The sequence below is a fragment of the Coenobita brevimanus genome, chromosome 101, assembly GCF_032717465.1.
Source record: "Coenobita brevimanus isolate Jiangsu-jjx chromosome 101, ASM3271746v2, whole genome shotgun sequence".
Taxonomy (NCBI): domain Eukaryota; kingdom Metazoa; phylum Arthropoda; class Malacostraca; order Decapoda; family Coenobitidae; genus Coenobita; species Coenobita brevimanus.
Genome location: NC_137054.1, coordinates 58,184,015 through 58,211,888, shown reverse-complemented (window position 1 = coordinate 58,211,888; position 27,874 = coordinate 58,184,015). Strand labels below are relative to the sequence as shown.

The following is a 27,874-nucleotide window of genomic DNA, read 5'->3' as shown; positions in this document are numbered from 1 at the left end:
GGTCAAAGTCACCTGACCGGCCAGTGGACATGGCATCACTGCATTCAGTAGCAGTTACCACACACCCCCACTCTCTGTCCAGCTCCAACGGATGGAGAAGGAGGAGTTTTCAGACATTTGTTTTGATTAATAGTGATGGGCAATACCAGTCATTAAATTTTGATACCATACCAATTACTTTCTTGGCCAGTATCAATGGTATTGATTACCGTACCGACAGCTAGGTAATTTCATGATTACAGTAAAACCTCGATAGAACAGACTTCAATATACTGGAATTCGCTTTATTCAGACCCATGGAGCCTACCAGACTATATTCTTATATATCAGGAAAAGTCCAATAAAGCCAGAAACAGTCCGGACTGCCTGACCCAGGTCCAGCTTGGGCTGAGGGATGGTGGAGGATTAGGATGGGAAAAGTCCGATAAAACCAGAAACGGTCTGGACTGCCTGACCTAAGTCCAGCTTGGGCTGGCGGATGGTGAAGGATGAGGATGTTTGGGTAGGTTGTTGTGACCTTGATGATGGGCGTTGGATGGGCACTGGGTGGTCGTCATGACCTTGATGATGGGCGTTGGATGGGCATTGGGTGGTTGTCATGACCATGATGATGGGCGTTGGATGGGCATTGAAGTGGGTCAGGATCTTGAGGATGTAGATTGCTGGATACGGGTTGGATAACAAGTAATGAGGCAACTGCGCTAACAAAAAAAAAAAAAGTTGGTGAGATCAGGACTAACGTCTGATACATTGGAAAAAGTCCGGGTTAGCACGGGGAAGTTCGGATTTTTTTTTTTTTTTTTTTTTTTTTTTTTAAATAACAGAATGGAGGAAGGAAAAACAAATGGGGAAAAAAACAAAATAATCCATACACCAGATTACTGGTGTCCTCTATTCATAAAATATCTGTAACAGTTAGACTTGAACAGTTGTGGGTTGAAATTTGGAGGAAAACAACTCTGGGGAAGCGAGTTCCAGAGAGATGCAGTTCGGGGAATGAAAGAATTCTGATAGGCAGAAGTTCTGCAATATGGTTGAGTGACATTCCAGTCATGAGCGCTACCAGATGCCCGTGTAGCACGAGGGAAGGCATGGAGAGGTGGCACCATGGACGCAACTTCGTCTGTAAAATAATGCAAGGGAGGCAACATTCCTTCTTACTTGCAGGGGAAGTAGTTTATATGTAATGGCAGGGTTGTTAATGATTCTAACAGCTTTATTCTGAATTTTGTCTAGTTGTCTTAATGCAACCTCTCCACAACCATTCCACAAGGGTGAGCAATATTCAAGCTGAGAGAGCACATGACTCTTATAAATTATAGCTGACTGCTCATCGGCGAAGAAGTTACGGACTCTGTACAATAATCCAAGTTTCTTTGAGGTGGTTTTAGCAAGTGATCTGACATGAGAGGTCCAGCTGAGGGCACTGTTAAGTGAGACACCAAGAATTTCAATACTTTTGGAGATGGGAATATTAGTAGCACTGAAGGTAATGTACGAATCTGGCAATATCTGTCTATCAGTAAACTGTATATATTTAGTTTTACTAGCATTAAAAGAGACAAGGTTGTTTTGTCCCCATTCACTGATTGTACAGTAGATAGATCTTGATTTATGGAGATGGCTGTACTGAGTTGAGAGGTAGAGATATTAGACTTTGTAAATGGATGTCTGAGTGTGAATGAACTATGTAGTGTTGAGTCATCTGCATATGTCACTTTTATCAGAATTTCGTTTTTTTTTTTTTTTTTTTTTTTTTTTTTTTAATGGATTTTGCCTCAATTAGTCTATTATAGTGAGGTTTTACTGTATTACCTTTTCAGACCAATGAACTACCTAAAAATTTAATAAAATTATTCAATGGGCTCAGCCCGGGTTAAACTAATTACAGGCAAACCCTGATATGATACCCCGGAATTAGTGATGGGAGTAGAAATACCACCCTACCCCGCCTACCATAGGCCTACTCCCAGTTTTGAGATAGGTTTTGATTTTTTTTTTTTTTTTTACCAATTTTGATAATACAGTATTTTAAACTTAAATTTTGTGCTGAGGTTGATTTATAAACTGTTTTTAGGCTTAATGTAATGTGTTTTAGTCATAAGTGGAGTGAACACTGTCATTTGGGGTACGGATTCTTGCCCTTCAGACGAGGTACAAAACAGCGTGGACAACTAGGCGACTCAAAAAAGAATATTCTGTGTTTGATAATTGAATATCGAACCTGTCACGAAATACATAATAATTATTTTAAATTAATATTAATAATTATGAAAGCCTTAAAGAGTAATTATTTCATGCACTGATGAAAACTGTGACATCAATAAATCATGCGTTTACATTCAGGCTGTTCATGGACAAATGCTTTGAAAATACAAAGGAATTTCTAAATAAATGTTGGAAAATATGAGAGAAGAGAATAAAGGAGCTCAGCAACCAGAATAGTAACTAAAAGACATAAAGTGGGGCTATTGAAAAGGCTATCCCGACTGCATCATCAAACGCATTCCCCACCAAGGAAATGCCCCGTCAAAACATCAACGATTCTTCGTCACAACAATTCGCACCTTGGACGACTCTGCATCGTTTATACATTATTATAATGCATAAAAGATGTTTATTTAATTGTCCCAGGACCATCTGATGGTGGGATTGTATACAATGCTGCTGCTTCTTCTCTACCGAGTTTGAATAAGTCAGAGATCACATTCTCCAGTGACCCTGACTGGGTACAAGTGAGATGGGCACTGGTTTTAGGTTTAGGTTAGCTTCTTTTACACCTGTTAGGCCATTTAGATTGGCTTTAAACTTTTTTGGGGACTCATTTTGGTGGGTTTAGGACTTGGTTGGGGGAAAACCCAAGGCTCAAAAACACATCACTATGCTTTACATGTTAAATCTACCAGGAGATACCTTGCCTAGCAATGGGTTTTTACTTAACCAACTGCATCATCAAACGGGCTTGCCTGTATATGGCCACTATTTTTGGGGAACATGAGCACCAAAACTGCCAATCAGTGCACTAATATATCTTAAAATCACTTCCCAATTAAATAGTACTTCTGAAAATACATTTTCAGTTAACTGGAAAGTCTATTTTAGTACTCATACTCGATACCTAGCCATGAGTATTGATACCTGCTGATAAACAGTTAGTATCCAAAGTACTGTATCAATATTTTGGTAGTAATACAGCCACCACTAGTGATTACGTTCACCACTACCACACAGGATTACTGTACACCAACTAAAAGCTAGCAAGTTACGACACTTACTGTACCTTATTAAAATTCTTTTTGAAACCTTTGTCTTCTTCATTTACTTATTTGTGGATTTTTGTTCTTTATGCATTATTTTTTTGTGTGTCTAGCATTATACTGGCTATTCCCATGTGTGTTCTGATGTCTAAATAACTGAAAGACTGAAGATCACTGCCACAATTAGGAGGGACACTGTACATACGGGTAGGGTGTTTGTGGACTTTTGTTGTTTATGCATTGTTCTCTTGTGTCTGGCATTATACTGTATTGGCTATTCCCATGTGTGTTTTCACGTCTAACTAACTGAAAGACTGAAGAATGCTGCAACAGTCTGGTGGGGTACTGTACATATAGGATGGGTATGGGTAGGGTACTGGTAGCTGGGCTATTGCCCCATATTCGGATTTCGTCCATATCCAGATACACCGATGGCTCTATTACATCACATAATTGAGGGATTACTTATATGTTTTCGAGTGAATGTGAATGTGGTAATGATGGGAGATCTGAATGCTAGAGTGGGAAATGTAGCAGTTGCAGGTGTAGTTGGTATGCATGGTGTGCCTGGAAGAAATGAAAATGGGGAACGAATGATAGGGATGTGTTGAGCGAGAGATGGTGATTGGAAATACGCTGTTCGAGAAGAAAGATATTTATAAGTATACATGAGTGGGACAGGAGGGTGGAATGGTTGTTGAAAGAGCATTGATGGACTATGTGGTTGTGTCTAGGAATGTAATAGGAAGATTGTTGGATGTGAGAGTTCTGACAGGGGAGGGTGGAGGTATGTCTGACCACTACCTGGTGGAGGGAAAGTTAAGAGTAAGTAAGAGATGGATGAGAGCTAGGAGGGTTAGGTGTGGCAGGGAGGTTTTGAAAGTGAGTGAGTTGGATGAAAGAGAGAAAATGATAGAGTATCAGGAGAAATTGAAAGATGAGTGGAATGCAGTGAAAGATCAGGAAAATGGCAGTGTGGAGGAGGAATGGCAGTTGTTTAAGAGTGCATTGGTGGGGCATGCAGAAGAGGTGTGTGGTGTGAGACGTAGGAAGTGAATGGTGGTGCGAGGAAGTAAGTATGGCTGTGGCTGAGAAGAGACGTGCATATGAGGTGTGGCTGCAGAGGAAGGATGAGGTGTCATATGAGAGGTATAACGATAAGAGGAATTGGACGAGAAGGGCTGTGCGTGATGCTAAAATGGCAGCAGATGATAGGTGGGGTAGGCGGTTGACTGAGAAATTTCAACAGAATAAGAAAATGTTCTGGATGGAGGTTAAAAGGGTGAGAAAGGGAGAGTCTGGGAAGGAAGAGCAAGTAAAAGCAGAGGATGGAAGGATGTTAATTGAGATGGGTGCAGTAAGGATGAGATGGGCAGAGTATTTTGATAAATTGTTAAATGTAAAGGAGGAAAGGGTGGCTGAGATTGTGGCGGAGGGAAGGGTGCAATGAATAAATGTGTTGGGAGAGTTGAATGATTCTTTGATCACAAAGGAGGAAGTGGAGAAGGCAGTAAAGGAGATGAAAACAGGGAAAGCTGCACGTATGGATGGGTGTGCTGTGGAATGCCTGAAGGGTGGTGGAGTGACTATTGTTGACTGGTTAGTAAGACTGTTGAATGTGTGCTTTGTGAAAGGTATGGTTCCAATTGACTGGGCAAGTGCTTGTGTGGTCCAGTTGTATAAAGGCAAGGGTGATAAGTATAAGTGTACTAGCTTTAGGGGTATAAGTCTGTTGAGTGTTGTAGGTAAGGCGTATGGTAGAGTGTTAATTATAAGGGTTAGAGAGGGTACAGAGGGAGTGATTGGAGATGAGCAGTGTGGCTTTTGGAGAGGGAGGGGATGCGTGGATCAGGTGTTCGCTGTGAGACAAGTGTGTGAAAAGTATTTAGTAAAAGGAAAGGATGTGTTTTGGGCATTCATGGATTTAGAGAAAGCGTATGATAGAATTGACAGGGAGGCTATGTGGACTGTTTTAAGATTGTATGGACTTGATGGTAGGTTACTAAAAGGGGTGAAAAGTTTTTATGTAAATAGTGTAGCGTGTGCAGGAGTGGGACATGCTGTGAGTGATTGGTTTCCCGTGAGAGTGGGGCTGCGACAGGGATGTGTGATGTCGCCTTGGTTGTTTAATATTTATATGGATGGTGTTGTAGGGAAGGTGAATGCAAGAGTTTTAGGTGGACGTCTGAGTCTGGTGAAGGTTGATGGTGGAGAGTGGAATCTGAAGCAGCTGCTGTTTGCAGATGATACTGCACTGGTGGCTGATTCAGAGGAGAGATTGAGACAGTTGGTAGAGGAGTTTGGAAGGGTGTGTGAAAGGAGGAAACTGAAGGTAAATGAGAATAAGAGTAAAGAGATGAAGTGTACGAGGTTGGTAGATGGTAGGGGAATGAATATAGTTTTGAATGGTGAGTTGCTTGAGGAGGTAGAGTGTTTTAAGTATTTAAGTTCACATGTTGCTGTGGATGGAAGAATAGACGCAGAAGTGAAGTTTAGAATAAATGAAGTAGGTAAGGTGCTGGGAGGAATGAAAAAAGTGTTTAGATGTCGTTCGCTCAGAATGGATGTAAAAAGAAGGCTGTATGAGGGTGTTGTGGTACCGACTGCATTATATGGGGCTGAAACATGGAATTTGGGTGTAGCAGAGAGGAAAAGTTTGAATGTAATGGAGATGAGGTGTCTGAGGAGTATGTGTGGAGTGACGCGTATGGATCGAGTGCGAAATGATGAAGTGTGAAGGAGAACTGGAGTTGTTCGGAAGATGGCTGATCGAGTTGAGCAGAGGGTGTTGCGATGGTTTGGGCATATGGAGAGAATGGATAATGAGCGATTGGAGAAAAATATAAATGAATCGGATGTGAGAGGTGTAAGGCTGAGAGGGAGACCACGAATAGGATGGATGGACAGTATGAAGAGAGTGCTGGATGCGAAAGAGATGTCTGTTGAGCAAGGAGGAGTGGCTGTGCGTGACAGAAATAAATGGAGAGAAATTGTGAACGAATAAATGATGACAGGATATTCTCCCACATTTGGTCTGATCAGCTAGTCAGGTCAGGTGCGGGTAAGGGAATGGGTCTATTATGATGTGGCAGAGGTAAACCAGCTCTGCTGTCGGGCCCTGCTGCGGATGTCACTGATTGCACTGTGCAGTTGACCCTTGTGTGGTGTGGAGCGGTGAGGATCTGTCCCTTCTCCTCTTTGGGGCTAAGATGCGAATGAATGTGTTTGAATGGATGAGTAAATGGGGAGTGTGTCGTCCTGTCTCAGCTACCTCCCTTTCCTTGGGGGAGGAGCCTAGGTATACAGATAGATAGATATTATGTGATATTACATGTACAACTTCTATGATGAGGGAAGTGTATTTTCAGAAATGCAGGGTATGTATAGTACTGTATATCATTATATTCTTTTATACATACAAATCAATTAATCGAAGTTTTGAAAGTCCCATGAATTTCGTATAATGGAGACTCTACTGTGTATCAAGTGTGTTTTGAAATCCAGTAAAGTGCAAAATTTAGAACAGTTCACCCATAGTGTACCGCGTTTTGAAATTCAGTTTAACACTTTCCCAGATTTCTGTTTGACAAACACTGCATAATTGCCTGCCTGCAGCCACCGGATGATCATGGGAAGAGAAAGGATTACTGTACCTTAGTGATGTAACCAATACAAACTGCTGAACCAATATATCGCCATTATTTGCACTTTTTTCTAAACCAAATCGATACTGATTTTACTGTTAAAATCAGGATACCAGATACGGATGGAAGAAACATTAAAATGCCTTTTAATGATGAGTTTGTTCACTGTTTTGCCTGATTCTCTCTGAAGGTGCTTTGAGGACTAGAGTGGAAGGATTTAAAGCATGTTTTGGTGAGCAATTTTTGTCTGACCCAATGTACAAGGCAGCCAGTACCTCTCTCTGAGCCTTCCCCCTTACTTGAGAAAATATTAGACAATAACTACATGCTAAGGCTGGGTCCCAAGGGACTGCTGTGACATACCCAAAACTTCACAGTACCAATGGGGTTAAAAGCAATTGAATCTTTTCTAAACTGCTAACAAAACATATACAAACCAACCAATACAAAGTTTTATTAACATCAACCAAAAACAGAATTTCTGATAACATCATCTTCATCCAGTTTTTCATATAATAAATGGTATGTGTAAATCCAATGTAAATCCAGTAGGAGGGAAACAGAAATAACAAAAGTAGGAGAACTCACATTAATGGGCTCTCCAAAAATGGGTCATATATCCATTCAATCATGAATTAATCTTTCTTAACTGTGTTACACAAAATGTGACACTCACTTGCAAGGCTGAAGCATATAAGGCGAGAGCATAAGAGTCCAGGGTGAAGCGGCAGAGCTGGATGGTGAAGGAATAGCAAAGACTCATCCTCAGATGAATCTGAGGCTGAGCCATCACTGTGTCGAGCCACTCTTAATGCTGGTGAGGATGCCAAGCACCCACCACCACCACTAGTACTGCCACTCTGGTACCTCACCACTAAGCTGCCAACTTCTGAAAAATGATAACAAAAACAAGCATGGGACAAATGTTACGTTAAGGTCTCTGATAACAATATACTGTTTGACGTTATGTCTGGTGAATGAAATCATGAAGGCATATAACCTTAAGGTGATAAAAGAGAGAATAAATGGCTGCAGCATGCTATAGAGAATTATTACACAAATAGTGATTGTCTTCCCATCTTCTGGACAAAGATGATCAAAGACAGATTTGGGCAAACTCTATATATCTTCACTAAATCATAAGAAGAAACATCAAAAGAATCAATCAATCTGATGCCAGACACCTTAATTCCACAAGGGATGGCCACTAACGAATCTCTCCATGTTGTCTTGTTCTCTCTCCCTTCAACTCAAAGCCCCACTCCCTTACTGTACATCTCTCCACTTCATCCCTCAATCTCATCGTTGGTTCCCCCTCCCCCCCCACTCCACCTCACTCAAAAGCACTCTTTTAGCCACTCTCATTCTCCATCCTCTCAACATGACCAGACCACTTCAGAGTATTTCTACAAACACTTTCAATCTCATCCACATTATTACAAAGCTCCTTTACTTTCTCATTTGTCTATCCATCTATGAAATGCCATATGCCAGCTGATAACTTTTTTTTTTTTAATGTAAAAAAGAACCAAAGGCCAAGAGCCCACAAAATTGCTCCCTCCAAGAAAAAATAAAAAACAAGATAACAGAGAGCCATTTTCAAGATCCATTCCCTTTGAGATGCCTGGACACACTGCATTTGAAAGACTGCGGATTATAGGAAGTAGGAAATATAGACAGAAGGATACAGTTCCAGAGTTGACCTGTTGCATACATACAGGACTGGTAGTAACAGATAACTCTTGCATTAGAGAGTTAGACAGAAAAGGGATGAGAGTTTGTTGGTAGACGGGTGCTTTGTGCCCGCGGTAATAGTGAAGGGATGCAAGCAGACAGTTTGGAGGAGCAATGAACAATGAAGTAGCGATGGAAAAGAAATAAAGATCCGACAGTGCAGTGATGAGACAGAGGTTGAAGGGAGCCAGTAGGAGGAGGAGAGTTAAAAAGATGAAAAGCCTTTGACTCCACCTTGCTGAGAGGAGCTGTATGTGGGGAGCCTCCCCACATGTTAGAGTTGTACTCAACAAGGGGGCATATAAAACCTGTGTATAAAGTCAATAACTGTACAGTGGTAAAGAAAGTACAGAGTCAGCTTAGCATACCTAATCTCTAGGAAGCAGATTTTACAAGAGAGGTAATACGATCTTTCGAAGATAAATCCCGCGAGAATGTAACCCCAGGTATGTTTAAAGATGACGCAGGAATGAGTTGGATATTGTTATAAATTAGAGGATACTCCTATGGAAGATTTTTTTTGGGTTGAAAGATGTAAAAACTGAGTTTTTGATGAATTAAAAACAAAAAGATTACTTTTACCCCAGAGATATGAGCCAAGTAAGAAATCAGGTGTACCATAGCCTCATTCCTTGTTTGTTGCAGTAACTGCTGAGACGGACAATGCAGGAAGTGAATGGAAAGGTGAAAGGTGGAGTCAACAGAGTAGGAGTGCATAGGGTTAGATGTACAGCTTACAAGGTCATTAAAAAATAAAAGCCTGAGGAACACCACTACTGACAGCTCTAGGAGAAGAACAGTGGTTGTCTACAGCAGCAGCTATAGAATGGCCAGAAAGGAAGCTGGAGATGAAGGTGCAGACAGAAGAGTAAAAACCGTAGGACGGCAAATTGCAAATTAAAGATTTATGCCAGACTCGATCGAAAGCCTTCGAGATGTCAAGTGCAATGGCAAAGCTTTCATCAAAGTCCCAAAAGGAAGTTACCAGGAGTCTGAAAGGTAAGTGAGAAGATCGCCAGTGAAGCAACTCTGGCGGAACCCATACTGATAATCAGAGAGAAGGTTGTGATACGAAAGATGCTTTAAAATTTTTTGGTTAGGAATGGGCTTGAAAACTTTTGAAATACAGGATGTTAAAGAAACTGGATGATAGTTAGAGGGTTGGGAATGGTCACCCTTCTTTGGAACAGGCTGAATGAGAGCAAACTTCCAGCAAGAAGGAGAGGTACAAGTCAACAGATATAAGGCAAAAAAGTTTACCTAGGCAAGGTGTAAGCACAGAGGCACAGTTCTTCGGGACACCAGGAGGGACCCCATCAGGCTCATATGCCTTGCATTCCTTGTTAATATTAAGGCCAGTGATGGCAGAAAATACGTCAATTGAAGAAATTTTAATGTCAGCCATGAGCTAGTCAGAGGGAGGGGAAGGGATGGAGAAACAGCACAGGAAACATCTAAGGTGGACTCAGAGGAGAAAGTCTGGGTGAAGAGTTCTGCTTTATCAGTATAAGAAATAGCTACAGAGCCATCAGAGTGGAATAGAGGAGCGAAGGATGATGAGGTAAAGTTGTACGAAAGGTTTTTGGCAAGGTGCCGCGGGAAGCGGGAAGAAATGAGTTGGAGAGTTCAGAACATTTAGTACGAATGAAATTATTTTCAGCAGAGCAAAGAACAGACTTAGTATGATTCTGGGCAGAAACATAAAAAAAAAAGATGAGATTCAGGGGTGAGTTGGTTCCCGTACATTTTGTGGGCCTTCTCCTTGTTGACAGCATTAGAACAAAGTGAATAAACCAAGTTTTTTTTTGCATTGGACACAGGATATGTGAAAGGAATGTATGCTTCCATGACCAAGAGAAAAACCTCTGCAATGAGCAAGGCACACTTGGATGGCTCTCGGCCATGGAAGCAATAATCATTCCAGGGAAAATCACAGATGTACTGTCTGAGGGCCTCGCAATCAGCAGCTCCAAAGTGCCACGACTGACACTTCTTGGAAGGGTCCACAGGCCGTACTGAAGTGATAGGACAGGTTAAGGTGATAAGGTTGTGAGTGGAAGAGCCCAACGGAGAGGAAAGATTAACAACATAAGCAGAAGGATTAGTGTACAGAGAAGGTCACGTATGTAGGAACTCTCTCCAAGGTTTTCGTTTTCGAAGGCTCCAACATGCTTGCATGCGTTGGCCTTGGTCACCTAATGGCAGCTCTCCATGCTGCACGATCTATTGCAGCCTCCCTGTTCAGTCCCTTAACCCTGAGGTCACACTTAATGACCTCATCCCACATCTTTCTCGGTCTATCTCTCACAACCCCACCCCCAATATTAACACTTCTCACCTTCTGCACCCAATTATCATCCCCCAACCTTTCCACATGTCCAAACCATCTCAACCTACCTCTCCTCATCACAATACCAATACACTCCAGTCCCATCCTACCTCTCAACTTTTCCATCGTAAACCCAGCCTCCCCAGGCCTTGCACTCAGGGACGCACTGCACATCCACCTAATCATTGTCATTTCTGTATGTCTGAGCCTGTGAATATCCTCTTCCTTTACTGCCCAGGTCTCACTACTATACAGCATTACACTCCTAACACATGCTGCATACAAAGACCCCTTAGCATGTAGGGAGAGTCCTCTCAATGTCAGGAGAGGCAACAGCTCCCTGAACTTCTTCCAACCATTTATCACCCTAGCCACAGAGCTAGCTCCAGCCCCACCTCCAGCACACAACATGTCTCCCAAATAGCAAAACTCTTCCACACACTCAAGAGATTCACCAGCAAGTTCAATCCTTTCACGCCTGACAATCTCCACCTCCTCTCCCCGACACGCCGCATACATAAAATTAGCATTATCTCGCAGTCTACCTCTGATACTACTACATCTACTGCGCACCCATTTATCACAAACACTGAACAAGATGGAATTACTTCCCACACCCTTGTGGTAAACTGTACATGGCCACTCTCCCTCGTCTTTGACAGTACCACCACCAACCCTAGATATCATCACTTTTGTTTTATCTGCATCAACTCTTAAGCCCTTGTGCCCCATACCATCTCTCCACTTCCTAAATCTTTCCTCCGTCTCCCTTTCGTTCTCTGCAATCAACACCAAATCATCAGCATACAACATCTCCCACGGGAGTCCATTTCTGAAGTCACGTGAGAGGGCTTCAAGTACCATAATAAACAACATGGGACTCAAAACTGACCCCTGATGCACACCAAGATTCACGGAAAACTCATCACTCAAATCTCCATTCACTCTCACCTGGGTGCAAGCACCCACATACATGGCCATAATCACCCTAACCAGCCACTCCTTCAAGCCAAGCTCTCTCATTGCCCACTTCACCACCTTTCAAGGGACTCTGTCAAATAGTCAAGGTGGTTGGAGATTAGGGTAGGGTGTTGTACAAGCTGCTCTAGGTCATTAAGAACAGGAAAAATGTAAGCTTGTTCACCAGGTGCATCAATGAAAGGAGAGGGGAGTTCAAAGGTGATGGTGAACACTGAAATCTCCTAAAATGGAGATTTCAGAGAAAAGAGATTTTGATAGGATGTGTTCCATCTTAGAAGTAAGATTGTCAAAGAATTTCTCAGTCAGTAGAATAAGGGGATACCTCAACTGCACAGATATATTTAGTCAGAGAATGACAGGATAGCCAAAACCAGAAAGTAGAGAATTCAGAAGATTCAAGTCCAGGAACAAGAGAGCAAGATACATCGTTGTGTGCATATACACAACAGCCACCTTTGACTCTGAAATGAGTACAGGTACATCCTGCTATAATACCACTCGATATACATGAAACTGATGATACGACCTGGGTAAATTAGGGACTATTTTCATTATACAATCTCGAAAATCCAATGATACGACATTCAATCTGGGGTGAGGTGGGAGGATTCTAACTCAGTCATCCCAGCAAAGGCAGTCACCGTCATTTTCTCTCAACCTCGGAGAGAAATAGAGGAACTGCTCAGCTGTAGCATTGCCAGACGTGCGATAATTATCGCAAAATGTGATATTTTGGCACACTGTGCGATATGCAATAGCATGCATGCGATAATGCGATAACTTTCATATGGAGAATGTGAGTGCATTCAAGTACTTGGGTAGTGTGATGAGTAAGGATGGAACTTTGGGGGATGAAGTGCGTGAAAGGGTACAGCAGGGAAGGAAGGTTGTTGGTACACTGAGAGCAGTGATGAGAAATAGGGAGGTGAGTATGGAAGTTAAGAAGTCACGGCATGATAGTATTGTGATCTCTACCCTGACATATGGAAGCGAGGCATGGACCTTACAAGAGGGGAACAAGTCAAGAGTGAGAGCAGTGGAAATGAGTTACTTGAGAGGAGCATGTGGAGTGACGTGGAGGGACAGGTTGACGAATGAAGAAGTGAAGGAATGCTGTGGGGTGGATGTGGATGTGGTTGAGAAGATTAGGAGAAATACAATGAGGTGGTTTGGACATGTGGAGAGAATGGAGAATGAAAGACTGATTAAGAGGGTGTATGTAGGTGAGGTGGAGGGAGGGAGAGGGAGAGGTAGACCGAGGATGAGGTGGAGGGATGGAGTTGAGAGGTATATGAGGGAGGGGGGGGTGAGTTGGGGGGAGGGTAGTCAAATGGTGGGTGACAGAGCGACTTGGAGGCGTTTTGTCTGCGGCCACCCTTTGCGGGATTAGGGCGTCGGGCTATAGATAGATAGATAGATAGACATTAATTCCACAGTAATTATCGATTTATGTGAAGAAGTGTCTTTGTTTATGAGTGTGATAATTTTGATCAAAAAGCAATAATTTTAACGTGTCAGGTATGATAATATGGATTTGAGAATCTGGCAATGATGCTCAGCTGGCGACCGCCAGCTTCCCACCTCCAACACAACATTACTGCCTACAGATGAGTGTTATTCATGTTTTATATGTTTAATTAGTTTGCAGTCACGTTATCTGCATACTATTTGCTCTTTCTGGTTGCTTTCTCTACATTTCAGTAATATAGATATGTTTGTTGTATTTGGTATCGTATATTTTAGCTTGAACTCTTACCTTTGATGGGGTCCTTGAACCCAACCAATATTTTACCATTAGTTATGTCTTTTGTTTTACGAGAATTCATTATACGACTATGTAAAATGGAATTAACTGCTCATATCTTCGGGACCTCCGTGTAGAGAAAGTAAGTGGATATAGAAAAGGGTTTGCTATCAGTCGCCTCAGCTGAATCTCAGTTAGGAAGAGAGGATGAGGTTTAGAGGAGGAGAGATGGTGTTCAACAGAGATAAAGTTAGAAGAAAGGCCACGAATGTTGCAGAAATGAAGAAGAAGTGAGTCAGACAGTGGTTCCAAGCATCTCACTTTGTCACTGGGAGAAGCATCTATGGTGGGGGCTTTGATGGTCCTCCCCCCTCCCCATGGGGACTGCAAGGCTTGGTGAATTGATGCCACTTTCTTTAACTTGTACTGGGGAGCATGCTGGCCTACTCTCTGTGTTACTGAAACACTGAAAAAGTTCAGCAAAAGGGGAACGGTCAGGAGCTAGTCCTGAGGGCTGATGAAATGGGAGCTCCAGCTGTCATCAGTTTTCTGTCCACTTTGGGAGTACTGTATTGCCCTGCTTGACTGGTGCTACAGTCTACTCCCTTAGGATTCTAATTTCTACAGCTTTAAATCTTGACCTATGTCCTTCCAACATGGTCCAAGCTTCAAATCTATTTGTTAGTTAGAAATCACAATACTGTCATGCAGTCACTGTTTTTTATTTCCATTCTCAATTACCTATCATTCTTTATCACTGCTTTTAGTGAACCAGCGACTTATCTTCCCTGCTGCACCTTTTCAAACATATCACCCTCTAATCTTCCATCCTTATTTATCACACTACCTAAATACCTGACTGCACTTACATTCTCCATTTCCTGACCATCCAGCCTCACTGTTCACTCTGAGACATATTTTTTCTCACAGATCATAACTTTACTCTTAGCAACATTCACTTTTGGATTTTGTTTTTTACATACACTCTCAAACTCATTCACCAAGCCTGGCAATTCCATTCACTTAAAAATACAGTACCATCAACAAAACACAATACAGGCGGGTCCCGAACTTACAAGCTAATTGGGAGCAAGGATTTTGCTCATTAGTCGAATTCTCGTTAAACGATGTAAAGAACTTATGGGAAAAATAGGGTTAGGGAGCAAGTCCTCTGAGCAACCTCCCCCCAGACCACCAAAACTGACTTTCTGATCATTTTAAGCTGGAATATGGGGTTAATACAAGAGGATAATACACCTGAAATATGAAAATTGCAATAACATAAGCAGAATAGCATAAATTATACGTAAAATAGGGATGGGGTGAACAACCGGCCAAGTTACTCCACTGACCACCAACACCTGTGACAAACAATTTTAAGCAGGAATAAACAGTTAATACACATGAAATACAAATACCCTCGTATCGATTCTCGTAAGCTGGGATTTGGGGGGATTTTACCTGCTCATTAAACAGGCGGTGGTGCAAATTTCAAGACCTCGTATTTGCAAATTCTCGTTAAGTGGTTGATCAGTAACCGAGACTTGCCTGTACAAACAGTTTCAAAATCTCACCCTCTCTCATAAACGACACAACATCCACTGCCCTGCATTATATCTCTTTTATAACATCACTCAAGTCAGTCATGAATCAATCTCACCAATGTGTTTCCTTCTATATCCAATCACCTCCACAGGAATGACATCAAAATTCTAGGATGAACTTTGGAGATACACATAGCCTTTTCTCAGCACACAAGTAGCATCAGTACAAAGGTATCTCATAAACTTGATGCCTTGAAGACAGACACTACTTCTGAACAAGACAGGGAACCCAAAATATTGTCTCCAATCAGAACAACCATAAACTAGGCATGTCCCAACCTTCACCAATACAAACATGGATAAGCTTCAAAGAACAGGAAAAAAGACCAAAGAATAATGACAGGATGCCTCGAAACCACAAATATAGATCACTTACATCAAAAACAAATATACTTCAAAACCTAGATCATATGAATATGAGAGGCACACAGTTCCCTGCTTCAGCTCAAGACTCATGTCACTCTCGTAACTTCATGTTACATCACCCCCATTGAAAAAAAATATATATATATTACTGTACATTATAATAATAATGCTCAACACTACATAAAGCTTCATGGTAACACTCCCCTCCTCCACCAAACACTACAATTCAAAAACACATATGTAAACACACAGCAACCACAGCCATCTAAAACTCTAACCAAACAGCATCCTTCAAGAACCACCATCAGACACCCCTCAGAGACCACCCTACCCAGAGAGTCACGAGTGCACCTAGCCAGACTACGATGAAGCCACCACTCTTCTTTGCTAAAATACCAAAACAAACACAATATACAAACAATCTATTTTGCTCACACTGAAGTGCAGCCCCCTAAATCACAACACACTTACTCTTCACATGCACCACACTATCACAACACAAACAGTCCTTCAACATAACTGCAACAAAAGACCTCTGGCAGTGACCAGTACAAAGCTGCCAATTTTCTGCAGTCTACTGGGTTCACAGCAAGATGAGTCTGGGATTGCAACAACAACAATACTGTAATGCCAACCACACGTATACTGAATGATCACAGGGACTTTATAAATACTGTATACCCCTGTTTTGATCCAACATTCAAATTAAAGAACTCACTAACCCTATTTTTCACATAAACACACACACACACACACACACACACACACACACACACACACACAGGATGATGATTTCTATCAGGAACTGGATGAAATGGAGACATAAACTTGAGACGCGAGAGAGGCAGGACATACCACACATCACTCCGTGCTTGGCCAATCTTGGCATAACTGGCCATACCTAAATTGAATTTTTATATGAGTCAAGCTCTGTACTAAGTTAAACTAAATGGAGTTCTAATATAAAAGAGGAAGTTTAAGTAAAAGTGTTGTTCAAATAACAGAATACAACAAAATAGTGCAGGAATGCACTGAGCAAGCTAATCAGTTGTTTAGTGTTTAGTCTGCAGCATACAGGAATGAAAAACTGTAAGTAGAATCTTTCTCTTAGTAACACAAGATGACCACCAACTTTAGCAAAGCAAATTTGGAAGGAGTTACCGTGTAACAAAAGGTATAAAGGTAGAAAGCAAGATGATGATTTCTACCAGGAAGTGGTTGAAATGGAGACGTACAATAAGCTGGTAGAACGGGTACACAGATTAGAGAAGGCATTTCAGAGTGAAACAGATGAAGTTAAGAAGCAATTGCACATGCAGAAGGAGGAAAATGAAAAATTGGTAAAAGAGGTAAACAAGAAAGACACAACAACAGATGAACTGTCAGATGAGGTCGGTAGTACTCCCAAGGTGGATGGAAAGACAGGGAGAGCTGGAGCTCCCGTTCCCTCTGGACTAGTTCCTGACCATCCCCCTTTGCTGAATTTTTTCAGTGTTTCAGTAACATAGAGAGTACGCCAGCATTTTCTCCAATACAAGTTTCTTCAACTGTCAACACCAATCTACATGCACAGTACACACTACACTTCCTTATAAATATATATATATATATATATATATATATATATATATATATACAGTCGACAGCAGAAGTTCGTCCCTCTCAGCGTGCGTGGTACGAGCCTGTTGATCTGGGAACACTGTGTGAGATAGAGTTGTCAGGTATGGTTTAAATGGCTAACATTAAAGAAATGTGTTCGGAGATAAGTTAAGAACACATTCCCTAATGATAACATTGAACTGCAGCAGGTGGGATAATAACGTTATTGTGAAATGTATGACACTGGTGAATGAAGATTCTTCATTAAGGACACAGACGCACAGGATTATTTGGACTGGACTGATGTTGCCAGCAAGTATTATATGAAATATTATAGAACTTTTGGGTGTCCTGAAGGTGAGGTTGCAAGAAAACATTGATTACGTCAGTTACACACTAAACAAACACAGAAACTGGCAGGCGTGTTTCGCGAGTATACGGTTTTGTTTTACAAGTTAAATCACTTCCCTTCCTGACCTCTCTCCCCACCCGTTTCTCCTCTTCCCAGTCACGCTCTGCCATCATCCACATCTTGTCGCTAATGCTGAAAATCGAATGCCTGTAGGTAGAGTGTGGAAATATAAAAGTGTTAAATGAGCTTCTTCAACCTCATCACTATGAAGTGCTATCCATGACTTGAATATAAATGTTAATAATATGAATAAATCGTCACTGTGGTGGTTAGGAGACATTACTCGTCATCATTTATATAACACATATAATCATCGTTAATACAGTGCTCCAACTACGGTACACTCCCTCTCCACCCCCTCGCAGTCTCCTCTCCCCCATCCACTGTCTCCATCACTCCTCCCACCTCCCTTCCCCCCTTCTACCAGTACCCCTTGTTTCTAGCTGCAACACTCCGAACCCCTTCCCACGGTTTTATTGTACTGACCCTGCCGGACTTCATTTACTAGTTATTTCAAATATCTGTTTTCTCTCCCTTCTTCATTTTTGTTTCAGGAACCGAACAATATAACGACGTTTGGGTTATGTTTTTGGATTGTATTCTGTAACAGTGTGTATTATTATTAGATTGACAGTGGCGGTCAAGAGGCATTAACTCTTCAAAGAACAGTATTCAATGCTTCAATTCTGCCATCATTTTATTACCCCTCCTCCGTAGCCATTAATCTCTTGCTTACACATATTTTAATTATTTAGTCCTTGGTACTGAACACTAAGAGTTACGATGGACATTGTGTAATATAAGTAGTCAGGTTACTTGTGTGTAATACAGTTGGCTATATAACGGGGACGAGTACCGTATTGTGTTTATAATGTCACTACAATTACGACTTAAATGCCTGTATATGATAACTGTATTCAAACTATGAATAACTGATCTAGTTAGAGAGGCAAAACGAAACAGGGTATATTAAGCAACACCGTGTGGAGGGGTTGGGGGTGTTGAGGGAGAGAAACAAGGGGTACTGGTAGAGGGGGGGAAGGGAGGTGGGAGGAGTGATGGAGACAGTGGATGGGGGAGAGGAGACTGCGAGGGGGTGGAGAGGGAGTGTACTGTAGTTGGAGCACTGTATTAACGATGATTATATGTGTTATATAAATGATGACGAGTAATGTCTCCTAACCACCACAGTGACGATTTATTCATATTATTAACATTTATATTCAAGTCATGGATAGCACTTCATAGCGATGAGGTTGAAGAAGCTCATTTAACACTTTTATATTTCCAAACTCTACCTACAGGCATTCGATTTTCAGCATTAGCGACAAGATGTGGATGATGGCAGAGCGTGACTGGGAAGAGGAGAAACGGGTGGGGAGAGAGGTCAGGAAGGGAAGTGATTTAACTTGTAAAACAAAACCGTATACTGTATTCGCGAAACACGCCTGCCAGTTTCTGTGTTTGTTTAGTGTGTAACTGACGTAATCAATGTTTTCTTGCAACCTCACCTTTAGGACTGCAAACATTCTATAATATTTCATATAATACTTGCTGGCAACATCAGTCCAGTCCAAATAATCCTGTGCGTCTGTGTCCTTAACGAAGAATCTTCATTCACCAGTGTCATACATTTCACAATAACGTTATTATCCCACCTGCTGCAGTTCAATGTTATCATTAGGGAATGTGTTCTTAACTTATCTCCGAACACATTTCTTTAATGTTAGCCATTTAAACCATACCTGACAACTCTATCTCACACAGTGTTCCCAGATCAACAGGCTCGTATCACGCACGCTGAGAGGGACGAACTTCTGCTGTCGACTGTACATAAAAAGAAGAAGAAGAAGAGGAAAATGGCACACCCATAACATGCCTCAGAGTCCCGGGGGGGGGGACCATAAATGCCCCCACCATCCGCCCCTTTCCCAGTGACGACTCCTTGAGCTGCCTGGATCCACTGTCTGACTCATTTCTTCATTTCTGCAACATTCACGACCTTTCCTCTTACTTTCTCTCTGTTGAACACACATCTCCTCCTCTAAACCTCACCTTCTCTTCCTTATCGAGACTCAGCTGTCTGAGACAAGTGACAGCAAACCCTTTTCTGTATCCTCCTACTTTCTCCATACTCATTTAAAAGCCAAAGGTGGATGTTGTGTATGTGTATGCAACAGCCTATCTTCCTCTCGTGTTCCTGAACTTGATTCTTCTGAATTCTCTACTCTTTGGCTTCGGCTCTCCTGTCATTCTCTGACTAAATATCTGTGCTGTTTACTTATCTCCTAATTCTACTATCAAAAATTCTTCGACTATCTTACTTCGACGATGGAACACATTCTATCCATTTCTCCTTTCTCTGAAATCTCCACTCTAGGAGACTTCAATGTTCACCACCACCTTTGGATCTCCTCTCCTTTCACTAATCCACTTGGTGAACAAGCCTTCATCTTTTCTATCCTTAATGACCTAGAGCAGCTTGGACAGCACCCTACCCATATCCCTGACCGCCTTGGAGAGAGCTCCAACATACTTGACCTCTTCCTTACAACTAATCCTTCTGCTTACACTGTTAATTTTTTCTCTCCGTTGGGCTCCCCTGATCATAATCTTTTACCTTAACCTGTCCTTTCGCTCCGGTACTGCCTGTGGACCCTCCAAAGAAACGTCATCTGTGGCACTTTGGAGCTGCGAATTGGAAGGCTCTCAGGCAGTACTTCTTTGATTTTCCCTGGAATGAGTATTGCTTCCATGGCCGGGAGCCATCTGAGTGTGCCTTGCACATTACGGAGGTTATTCTCTCTGGCATGGAAGCATACATTCCTTTCTCATATCCTTTGACTAATGCAAGAAAGCCTTGTTTTCATCACGCTTGTTCTAATGCTGTCTGCAACTAGGAGAGGGCCTATAAAAGGTACCAGAGCCAACCCACCCCTGAATTGCATTTTTTTATGTTTCTGCCTGGAATCATGCCAAGTCTGTTCTTTGCTCTGCTAAAAATAATTTCATCCGGACTAAATGCTCTCAACTCTCCAACTCAAATTCTTCCCGCTCCTTCTGGCACCTTGCCAAAAACCTTTCTAACAACTTTACCTCATCATCCTTCCCTCCCCTTTTCTACTCTGATGACTCTGTGGCTCTTTCTTCTACTGATAAAGCATATATTGTCGCTCAGATTTTCTCCTCCAATTCCACCTTAGTTGATTCTGGTGCTGTTCCTCCATCACTTCCCCCCTCTGACTTCCTCATGACTGACATTAAAATTTCTTCAGCTGATGTATTTTCTGCCATCACTGGCCACAATACCAACAAAGCATATGGGCCTGATGCAGTCCCTCCTGTTGCCCTCAAGAACTGTGCTTCTGTGCTTACACCCTGCCTAGGTAAACTCTTTCACCTTTGTCTTTCAACATGTACCTTTTCTTCTTGCTGGAAGTTTGCTCTCATTCAGCCAGTCCCAAAGAAGGGTGACCATTCCCAACCCTCTAACTATCGTCCAATTGCTTTAACATCCTGTATCTCAAAAGTTTTCGTGTCAATTCTTAATAGAAAAATTTTAAGGCATCTTTCCTATCACAACCTTCTTTCAGTATGGGTTCCGTCAGGGACGCTCCACTGACGATCTTCTCACCTACCTTTCAGACTCCTGGTCATCCTCCTTTCGGGACTTTGGCAAAAGCTTTGCCATTGCACTTGACATCTCAAAGGCCTTCGATCGACTCTGGCATAAATCTTTAATTTTCAAACTGCCCTCTTATGGTTTCTATCCTTCTATCTATGCCTTCATCTATAGCTTCCTTTCTGGTCGTTCTATAGCCGTTGTTGTAGACAGCCATCATTCTTCTTTTACATTTGTCAACAGTGGTGTGCAGGGTGGAGTCAAAAGTTATTCATCTCATCAACACTCCTCCTCTTACTGGCTCCCTTCAACCTCTGTCTCTTTGCTGCACTGTTGCCTCTTTATCTCTTTTCTATCGCTCTATCGCTACTTCAATGGTCGCTGTTCCTCTGAACTACAGTGCCTCTTTATCTCTTTTCTATCGCTCTATCGCTACTTCAATGGTCGCTGCTCCTCTGAACTATCTGCTTGCATCCCTCCACTTCTAAAACGGGCATGTAGCACCAGTCTGGCAACAAACTCTCATCCCTTTTCTGTCCAACTCTCTAATGCAAGAGTGTCTATACTCTAAAGGGTTATCAGGTGTGACTTTAGGTTCTCCCTCCCATACACAAGTCATAATTACAAACTTACAGAAGCACAACATTGGCAGCAGAATTTTGATAATGCTCAGCAGCATGTGGCTTATATTGGGTTACGTCTAGTGCCATACTGGACAAGGTTATTATGTGTAACTTTTGTCACCCTCCAGAGTATGTACCAGTACTCAGTCATATTTAAACACTTACAGACACCAAACATCTGCAACAGAATTGGATAGTTCTCAAAAACACATGGGATACAGGGATGATGTCAGGTGGTCATTGAGGGCTATTCCATGATACACTGGAATACTGATTCAGTTAAAGGGTTTGGTGCAAAAAAATATGGCATAGGCATACGTTCTTGGGGGTCGACTAGGCATTTCTTTGTGTTTGGCAGTTAGTTTATTTTGTAAAAATTTCTTAAATGTATTCTTTGTATTCAAAATTTGGATAATTAGGAATGCTGATTCAGATAAAGGTTGCTAAAAATGGCAATTTGGATAAGTGAAAAATCAGATTTGCCATTTGGATACTGGGAGATGCCAGCACAAAGGAAAAGGGGAAAGAGACATGTGTAGAAATCATAGGGGTATTTGTCTTCCAGTGTACAGTGATCGCATGGTTATTGTGCATAATTGGTACCAAGCCAAGTGGGTGATAACAAAATTGCATGATAACAAAAACATAGACCCTCTGGGAATTATCCTAGTTGGTACTGGGCACCCTACTCATAATCCCAAATTTTCCCATTTATATCAGTTTATACCCACTAAATAAATACATACTGTTATGGTAAGTATCAGAAACACACACAGGCATGTTTAGGTTAATAGAAAGGCATGAGAAAGGACAAACAGAAAGAAAAACATACCATAGACAGACCTGAGATGGATTTAAGGTAAGGGGTTCTGAGGCTAGGAGGTGAGAGAAAGAGAGAGAGAGAGAGAGCAAAAGTACATATCCCCTCTGACAGCTGCACAGAGGCCAAAATCGCCAACATGGGCTTTGTGTAAATGTTGTCTAGGCAGGTGATAAGATGGAGATATGCAAATGTCTTGTTACTTCCTCATTTACTAAATTTTATTTACTTATTTATTTTTAAACCTTTAGATGTCACTTGAAAATGAAAAAGAGAGAGGGATAGAAGTAGCAAGAATAGGAAAGAGATTAGGAAAGGAGCAAAAAGGAAAAGTGGGAGAAAAATAGGGAGGGAGGGAGAAGAGATATGAATAAATTCAAGGTCTGTCAGTGTGAGGTTTCATAATGGAAAAAAACATACCCCACTGTACATAGGACTGGCTGCATACTGGTTTTCATGGTACCCTGAGTTTAACAAATGACTGCCCAAACTGATTACTATACAAACTTATGAGGAAAATTGCTTAGGAATCCAACAAATTTGATATCTGCTGAATATCTGGGAATGCCAGAACTGCACCATCATTCATGAGAGAAGCCAACTCAGGTGTATGATAACAATGTTTTGTTAGCTGAAAAATGTGCGATAACGGCAGGAACGCAGATTTTCATCATGCAGTAATAGGGAAAACCATTATAAGCAAGTGTGCAATAACCAAAGGATGACTTTAATTGGAAAGAAATATGATAGGATACATATCGATAAAGATAGGGAGATGAGAGGGAAAAACTGAGGAAATACCTGGAGAAGAACAAAGAGGTTTTAGGAAGGGAAGGAAAGGGGTTAGGTAGATCATATACTGGTTCTAAGGAGTTTTGTGGATAAGTACAGTATCCAGAGAAAGGAAAGAAATTACAGGCTGCATACATGAATGTGGAGAAAGCTTGTTACTGAATTGATAGACAGGGAATGTGGTAGGTGCAGAAAATATATGGGGTAGCCTGGAAATTGCTGCATGCTGTCAGGAGAATGTATGAAGACCCTAGGGTTCCAGCATACATATATATGTGTGTATTTACCTATTTGTATTGACCTATTTGTAGTATACAGGAACTGAGCAATGCTAGTGTTGTCCTGTCTCCATATCCACATTTATCTAGTCTACTTTTACACATGAATGTTTTCTCCTGCACCACATTTTCGTCTAAGTCGTTCCAAATATTTATGTATTTACCTAATATACCTAACTGTGATATACACGAAATGTGCTATGCTGTTGGGTTTCCGTCGCTGTTTCTCAATAAGTCAAACTTAGCTTTAAACTCGTTTAAGTTTTTAGACTGGACGGTCTCTTTGTCCAGGCTATTCCATAAGTCTATACTTCTGTAAGGAAAGCTATATTTCTTGATATCCTTCAAGCAGCTTGACTTTTTCAATTTCATTCCGTGTCCTCTTGTTGCTCTCTTATCCCATAAAAACAGATCTTTTTTGTCAATTTTATCTACTCCCACCATGGTCCTGAACACTGCAATCATGTCTCCCCTCTTTCTCCTTTCCTCTACGGAAGGCAAATCCAGCTTTTCCAGCCTCTCTCTGTATGACCGATCTGCCAGACTGGGGAACATCTTGGTTGCTGTTCTTTGTATTCTCTCAATCTTGTTTATATCTTTCTTTTTGTGTGGGGACCACACTACCACTGCACATTCTAACCTGGGGCGGATCATGGCCACTATCAATTTTTTCATCATTTCCTCATCCATATAATGAAATGCTACTCTTATGTTAGTCAAGAGCTTATTAGTCTCTCCAACTATCTTGTTAATGTGCTTTTCTGGTGACAAACTATCTTGGACCAGCACTCCCAAATCTTTCTCTTCTCTCCTTTTTGTGATTAATTCATTACCCAACAAATAATTCAGTGATGGTCTCCTGGTACTTTTACCCATTTCCAATATTTTTCCTTTACATTAAATTTCATTTCCCACATCCGGCTCCAATCATGTATCCTATCCAGATCCTCCTCCAGCATTTTACAATCCTCCTCAACCTCTACCTTCCTCAAGATCTTTACATCATCAGCAAACAGACTTGCATAACTGTTCACTCCATCTACCATATCAGTTACGTAAATCAGGAACATTACTGGCGCCAACACTGAGCCTTGAGGGACTCCACTTGTTACTTCCCTCCATCCAGACATCCTATCCTTTATTACTGTCCTCATTTGTCTGTCTCTAAAAAAGTCTCTCATCCATTCCAGAAGTTTCCCCTTCAGTCCTCCTATATAATCTAGTTTCCACGTTAGTCTCTTATGAGGTACCGTGTCAAAGGCCTTCTCCAAGTCTAAGTACACACAATCCACCCAACCATCTCTCTCCTGTACCACATCAATCGCTCTTGAGTAAAAGCTCAACAAATTAGAAACACATGACCTTCCACTTCTGAATCCAAACTGACATTCAGCCAATATATTCATCTCTTCCAGATATTTTATCCATCTGTCCTTCAGGATTCTCTCGCACAATTTTGTGACCATGCTGGTTAGAGACACTGGTCTATAATTCAGGGGTTCTTCCCTGTTTCCTCCCTTATAAATTGGTATCACATTTGCCCTCTTCCATTCATGTGGCACTTTCCCCTCTTCTAGAGAACACACGATTAAACTGTGAATTTTATCCGCCAGTTGTTCTCTGATTTCCTTCAATACCCAGTTAGAAATTTCATCAGGTCCTGGGGCTTTCCTTACATCTTGAGTATCCAGTAATTCATACACTTCCTGTACCTTCACTTTTATATCTTTTATCACCGGTACATTTCTAATCACTCCCTCCCCTTCCACAAACTCTTTTTCATTAGTGAAAACCGATTGGAAACATTTGTTCATTATTTCAGCTTGCATTGCCGCATCCTTAAAGACCTCTCCTTCTACTTTCAGTTTGGTGATTCCTTCCTTTTGTTTCAGTTTGTCATTAACAAATCTATAAAACAGTTTGGGTTCATCCTTGCATTTGACTATTATACTTTTTTCAAAATTCCTTTCTTCTTCTCTACGTATTCTTGTGTATTCATTTCTAATTCTTTTATACTCGTCCTTTGTTCTGTTGTTACCTCTCTTTCTCCAGTTGTTCCACGCCTCATCTCTCTCTATTTTGCTACCATACACCTTCTATTAAACCATTCCTTTTTCCTGTTTTCTTTCCCTCTTACTCTTGGTACAAATTTTTCCACTCCCAAATTATAGAGGTCTAGAAAGATATCCCACTTCCTCTGTATCTCTTTTGTTTCTCTGAATTTTCTCCAATCCGCATTTTCAAAAAAGTTTCTCTATCTATTGCCAGACGCCTCAATCCCGTTTGGGGTGGCCACAAACAAATTGCTTCCAAGTCGCCCTGTCCCAAGCCATTTCACTGCCCTGCTCCCAACTCACACCCTCCTCTTTCATATACCTCTCCACCCCATCTCTCCATCTCATCCTCGGCCTTCCCCTCCCTCTTCCCCCCTCCACCTCACTCACATACACTCTCTTCGTTAGTCTTTCACCCTCCATCCTCTCCACATGGCCAAATCACCTCAGTGTGTTCCTCATTACGCTTCCTATCACATCCACATCAACACCACAACGCTTCTTTATATCCTCATTTGTCAGCCTGCCTCTCCACGTAACTCCACAGGCTCCTCTTAAATAACTCATTTCCACAGCTCTCACTCTTGACTTATGTCCTTCCAACAATGTCCAAGCTTCACTTCCGTACGATAGAGTTGGTATCACAATACTGTCATGTAGTAACTTTTTCACTTCCATGCTCACTTCCCTGTTTCTTATCACTGCTTTCAAAGAACCAGCAACCTTTCTTCCCTGCTGTACCCTTTCATGCACTTCACCCTCCAAACCTCCATTCTTACTCATCACACTACCTAAGTACTTAAACATACCCACATTTTCCAATTCCTCACCATCCAACCTCGCTGTACATTCACTAACTTCACCTCTCTCAAAGACCATCACTTTACTCTTCCCTACATTCACCTTTAGATTCCGTTTCCTACACACTCTCCCAAACTCATCCACCAAGCCTTGCAGCTCTCCTTCGTCTTCACTCAACAACACAGTATCATCTGCAAACAACAGTACAGGGAGTTTCCAAACACTATCCTCTCTCACCAGGGCCACTCCAACATCCACTACCCTACCTTGTACCTCTTTTATTACCCCATCCATGTACAGATTGAACAACCATGGAGACATGACACATCCCTGTTTCAAACCAACTTTCAAAGAGAAAAATTCACTTAGTTCACCATCCACACGCACTGCAGCCTTCGCACCATCGTACATACTCTTCACAGCATTCAACAATTTCCCATCTACTCCATATATTCTTAACACTTTCCACAATCCTTGTCTATCCACCCTGTCATATGCTTTCTCCAAATCCATGAAAGCCGCATACAACTTCTTTCCCTTCTCTAGAAACTTTTCCACTAAAGACCTAAGAATGAATATCTGATCTACACAACCTCTTCCCTTCCTAAAGCCTCCCTGTTCTTCTCCAACTAATTTCTCTGTTCTTTCTCTAACTCTGTCTATAAGTATCCTACCATACACTTTTCCTATTATACTAAGAAGACAAATGCCCCTATGATTACCACACACTTCTTTTTCCCCTTTTCCTTTGTATAAGGGAATAATTATACCTGACTTCCAATCCTCCGGGACTCTACCTTCCTCCCAGGCCAATCTGCATATTTTCCACATCCATTCTACTACTATCTCTCCCCCATGCTTCAGCATTTCACCACACACTCCATCAATTCCTGGGGCTTTCCCCAATTTGACTTTCTTCATTGCTTCCACAACTTCTATCCTACTGATTTCTTCCTGTCTTCTCACCTCCCTCCTTCTCCCAGCCATTCCCCAGCCACTTATACTCGCATTACTTCCATCCTCTACGTTCAACAATTCCTTAAAGTGTTCTCTCCATCTGCTCACTTTTTCTCCATTCTCCACTAGTAATCTACCATTTTTATCTTTCACTCCCCTGCTAACTTCACTTCCACCCTGTCATACTCTTTTCACCTCTTTCCAGAACATTTTCTTACAGTCCCTCCACTTTACACTCAAATTCCTTCCAAATTCCT

The 27,874-nt window shown here is 41.6% G+C and overlaps 1 protein-coding gene across 1 annotated transcript in view; it reads right to left on the bottom strand.

The window, feature by feature from the left end:
• LOC145415046 (uncharacterized) overlaps nucleotides 1-27,874 on the bottom strand; it is a 1,008,740-nt gene that overhangs the window by 801,723 nt on the left and 179,143 nt on the right. The window contains exon 3 of the mRNA XM_080284461.1: nucleotides 7,578-7,790. Coding sequence (XP_080140587.1) covers nucleotides 7,578-7,790 — 213 coding nt within the window. The remainder of the gene's footprint in view (nucleotides 1-7,577; nucleotides 7,791-27,874) is intronic.